General features: G+C 59.8%; 1 protein-coding gene across 1 annotated transcript in view; it reads right to left on the bottom strand.

Moving 5' to 3' along the window:
• The window catches only part of FBN3 (fibrillin 3), a 128,390-nt gene that overhangs the window by 66,202 nt on the left and 57,648 nt on the right, over nucleotides 1–4,540 (bottom strand). Inside the window, exons 9-15 of the mRNA XM_010828478.1 lie at nucleotides 3,916–3,946; nucleotides 3,553–3,608; nucleotides 3,027–3,240; nucleotides 2,805–2,887; nucleotides 2,217–2,315; nucleotides 1,938–2,033; nucleotides 1,599–1,694 (exon numbers count right to left, since the gene is read on the bottom strand). Coding sequence (XP_010826780.1) covers nucleotides 1,599–1,694; nucleotides 1,938–2,033; nucleotides 2,217–2,315; nucleotides 2,805–2,887; nucleotides 3,027–3,240; nucleotides 3,553–3,608; nucleotides 3,916–3,946 — 675 coding nt within the window. The remainder of the gene's footprint in view (nucleotides 1–1,598; nucleotides 1,695–1,937; nucleotides 2,034–2,216; nucleotides 2,316–2,804; nucleotides 2,888–3,026; nucleotides 3,241–3,552; nucleotides 3,609–3,915; nucleotides 3,947–4,540) is intronic.

The raw sequence follows: 4,540 nt of genomic DNA, 5'->3' as shown, positions 1-4,540 counted from the left end.
TTTTTTTTTTTTCCTGACCCCAAGCCTCTACTCATACTGTTCCCTTCCCTTACCTGATGAACTCCTATTCATCTTTCAAAACCCTTTCTCTCCAAAGCAATGTGCAACCAACCTCCAACAGAAGCCAGGACCTCCAAGCCTACAGAGCTCAGAGCATGTCTGGAGAACCCCCCCGCCTCCCCCAGGCCCACCCTCCCTGCAGGCTTGGGCAGGGACCCACGGACGCTTTGCTAGAGAGCTGGTCCCATCCCTGAGCAACCTCCGGCTCTGCCAAATTTCCCAGACTCCGGGAGGGACCCAGCATCCACCAAATGCTCTGAACCTACAATTCTTCATCGCTGAATCCCCGCCCAGCCGAAGGTGGTCTCATCAGTCCCCCCACCACCGGGCACGGGCCCAGATGTGACTTCCTGGCTCCATGCTCCAGATGGCTCCAATCAAGGGGCTGGCATTGGACCAAGGGAAGCCCCTCCCAGAAGGAGAAGCCAAAGCCAGCCCCCAGGCCCGTATGGAGAGGAGCTCTGACACAGGCCTGACTTCCCTAAGCAAAACAGAGTTTCCAGACTCTCACCTCAGCCTCCCAGGACCCTGGAATCCCCACTCATTCTTGCCTAGCACCCAGCCCTGCCTCTGTCTAGGGCCCCCACCTCCCAGCCCCCACACCAGGCCCCTCCTCTCTCACCCTCCCCACTAATCTTCACTTTCCCTCAGCCACCCTGACTGCTCCCCCTCTGTCAGCCCAAATTCCAGCTCTGTTTTCTTGCCAAATCCAGTTTCCCAAAGCCCACCCTGGAACCCAGGCAACCCATAGCCCCTCCAGCTTCTGATTTGTGGCTATACCCTCCCCAAACTGGCTCCAGTCACAGATGGGCCTCAGCAGCAGCCCCCGTGCTGGGGTCAGTCCCAGGGCTCTTCCCGTCTTTGCCTTTCTGGGCTCCTTGGCCAAGCAAGGCATTCTGGTGGTTCACTGGCCTGGGCATCCCCATCGCCACACACTCCTTTTCACCTTCTCCTTCCCAGATGCTGGTGGCTGGGCTCCATTTCTTTGGTGGACCCTTAAATCACGCCCCCCTTTTCTTCCCCAAGAACCTCAAACATCCATGGGGCTTCAGATCCCATAGATGTGGCAGCCCCAGACCTGGGTATCCAGCTGCCCCCTTGGTGACCCACAGGTTCCTCAGCCAACACAACCTGAGTGTCTTGCCTTTCCCTGCACCCACCTGCCCCTCAGTTTTCAGAGCACACCTGAGGTTCATCACTGTCTCCTTCCCTTGCCGCCCTGCATCCAACTTCTCATTGCAACCACTGTCTTTGCCTGGGTGACAGTCTCACAACAGGTGACTCCTCCCACCTCAGCCTGTGGGGTCACTTTGACAGTAGGGGTGCAGCATAAGGGGCCTTGTCCATCTCATGAACTCCAACTTACCCCTTCCTACAGGAAGCCCTCCCTGATTTCCTTCCCGGGAGTAGACAGTTTCTCTGTCCTTCTGAGCAGCAAGGACAGTAGAGAGGAGGTCTACTGGACCCTCCAGGGGTCCAACCACATCTCAGGAAGTGCCCCTTCCCTGCTGACCCCTTCCCCATGCTCAGCTTGGTACCTCTCTCACACTGAGGCCCCATGAAGCCGTACACACAGGCACAGTGGTTTGGCCCAATGCAGCGGCCCCCGTTGTGGCAGCCGTGGTCACAGACAGCTGTGGAGGAAGGGAAGGGGGTGGCCTGAGGTTCCCCAACAGTAGAGGGAGCTGAGGCCCGAGTGAGCATTTCTTCACACAGGAATCCCCGCAACCCAGCCCAGACCGAGGGATAAGATTGTAACAATGAGTGTGTCCCCTCCAATCCTGGTCCCAGAAGAGGGACCGGTGGGCAGTAGGCAGACGATAGCAGAGACCTGGCCTCCGGGGTCCCAAGCCCAGGTGTGCATGGGGGGTACTTACGTTGCCCACACACGGTGCCTGTGTAGCCCCTCTGGCACAGACAAGACTCCCCTCGACAGCTGCCCCCATTCATACAGCTCACACTGCACCCTGACCCTGTGAGCAGGGAGCAGGGCACACACAGGAAAGCCCTGAGATACCTGCTCAAGGCTCTGGGATTAGAAGTGTCCAGCCTGGCTCTGGTCCTTCAGCAAAACCAGCCTGGAAACTTCCAGAGGCTTCCAGAAGCCATTCACCTCCTCTTCCCGCCCCTGGGGTGGGGGATCACTTCCTGCTCACCTCGGCTCACCCCGCAGCTGGGGGCCAGCTTCCCATCAGCGCAGGCACAGAGGTTGGGTCGGGAACAGAAGCCCTGGCCACAGGCGTGCCTACAGATGGCTGGAGGGCAGCAGGCGGCGGTCAAGGCCAGGATTCAAATCTTCTACCATCCCCACCCCCTGTGGGCCCGGAGGACGGAAGCTCTGCTGGAGCCACGGGGAGACAGAGGTGTTCTTTGGGCCCGAATCACTGAGCAGTAAGGACAGAAGTTGGAGGGTACTGGTATGCTGGCTGTTGTGCTGGGGTAGGGGGGCGGTGAGAGGGAAGGTCTCTTGCGAACAGAGTCAGATTCCAGACCCACTAGAATGGGGTGTGGGTGGAGAAACAAAAAGAGACAAAGACAGACAGAGATAGACACAGAGACAGGGACTTAGAGAAAGACCAAGACAGAAAGACAGACAGACTGACAAGCAGACAGACACAGGAAAGCTGTAAGGCAAAGAAACATGATTGGGTGGCTTGGGAGCCTGAGGACACAGGCAAGGCCAATTCCATGGCTTAACTCCATACACCCCCGCCCCCAGCCCCCCAGAAGGCAGCGGCACTCACGCACAACACACTGGTTCCCACCGGGCAGCGTCCTCCAGCCAGGACAGCAGTAGGCGTGAAAGCGGGAGCCGCACACGTTAGGCCTTCAGGAGAGCAGGAGAGGCAGGTGAGCCCCTACCTGGCTGGACGTCCCCTGGGCCTCGTTCTCCCACCCAGCAGGATGGCCCAGCCCAGGCCCAGCCCAGATCCCAGGGGCCTCTCAGCATCCCGGGTACCACACACCCTTGCAAGAAGCCAGGGCTGCCACGCCTGCGCACACTTCCGAGACTGGCAGGCTGCACAGCCCCATCCCAACGGCCCTGGACACCCCCCACGCACAACAGGGCTGTCCAGGCCAGCAGGAGCCGAGCCAGAGGGCCCCAGGCCACGGTGAGGGGGCTGGCTCCTCTCCTTGTCAAGCACGGACCCTCCAGAATCATGATACGTCCCTCGGAGGCTGCGGAGAGGAGGCGGAGTCAACCCCAAGAAGCCCTTGGGCACCCAGGAGAACCAGGAGCGGTGGGAAGGCTGCCCGGATGGAGAAACTGGGTGCTGATGGGGGCCCAAGGAGGCATCCAACCCCAACCCGCAAGCAGGTGAACCGTCAGGGGAGGCTTCCCGGAGGAGGTGTGATGTCTCAGTGATGGCGTCAACTGAGAGGAGGGTGTCAAGGCAGAGACAGCACCCTGGGAGCAAAGGCAAGAAGACCTTGGACCTTTGAGTGGAGAGGAGGGGAGGGTGGCGGCTGCGGTGTTTCAGGAGGGCATACCTGTGTACTGGAGCTCCCACTTGTAGGTCAGGGCAGTGGAGAGCCCTTGTAGGACTCTAAGTGGGAGAAACAAGGACAGAAGTGGACGTATGCCAGCGTGCAGGAGGGCATATAAGGGCCCCAGAGGAAGTACGCAGTTGAGGAGGCTGGGCCAGGCATCTAAGGAGGATTGCAGGAGCTCTGGGGCACAGACTGGAACTTCCCACTGGCAAGAACACCCCTCTGTCCAGCAGGGAAGGGACAGCTATTGCGCCCACTTCAAAGAGGAGCAAACTGAGGTCAACACACATTTAGTAAGGGGCTGAGTGGGAGCTGAAGTCCAGGCAGAGGAGATGGGGGGAAAGAAAATCAAGGGGACCCTACGCTCCAGGAGGTGCCTGGTTCTCTCTGGAACCTGGAAGGACGGGAGGGAGGGGATGGGAACACAGTCACTCCTGGCAGGGAGAGGACTGGACAAAGGCTAGGAGGACGGGAGCTGGGCCCTTGGGGAAGAGAAGGTAGACCAAGTGGCCATCACGGGGCCCCTTTCAAGTCCAGCTTTCCGCACTAGGGAGGAAAGGAATTGGGTCTGGAGGCAGAATGGATGGGGAGTGTGCTGTGTGCCCTTGGGCTGGTGGCTGCCCCTCTCTGGGCCATGAGAGTTTGACCAGGTGGTCTTCAGGTCCTCGGAAAAGGAAAAGACCTTTGTCACCTCTGGCGGGGAGGCGAGAAAGTTGGCCCCACTAGTCAAGGGTACTCTCTTCTGGCTTCCAAGCCGTCCAGGCTGTTTTGCGCTCGGAGGACGCCTTCTCTACGCAGCCTCGGGGCCCGGGGGACCTCCGTCTCCGGCGTGGCCTGACCCAGCTCCCTCCTTCACCCCTCAACTTTGCTTCTGAGAACCGCGCCCAGGAGCTTATGGAATGAATGGGACAGCGCGCTCTCCACGAGGCGGCAGAGGGGTGGGGGTAACCGGAGGGGCGGAAAGCGAGGAATCCCAGGATCCGCGAAC

This window comes from Bison bison, unplaced genomic scaffold, assembly GCF_000754665.1.
Source record: "Bison bison bison isolate TAMUID 2011002044 unplaced genomic scaffold, Bison_UMD1.0 scf7180017864492, whole genome shotgun sequence".
Lineage (NCBI taxonomy): Eukaryota > Metazoa > Chordata > Mammalia > Artiodactyla > Bovidae > Bison > Bison bison.
This window is presented reverse-complemented; position numbering and strand designations above follow the sequence as displayed.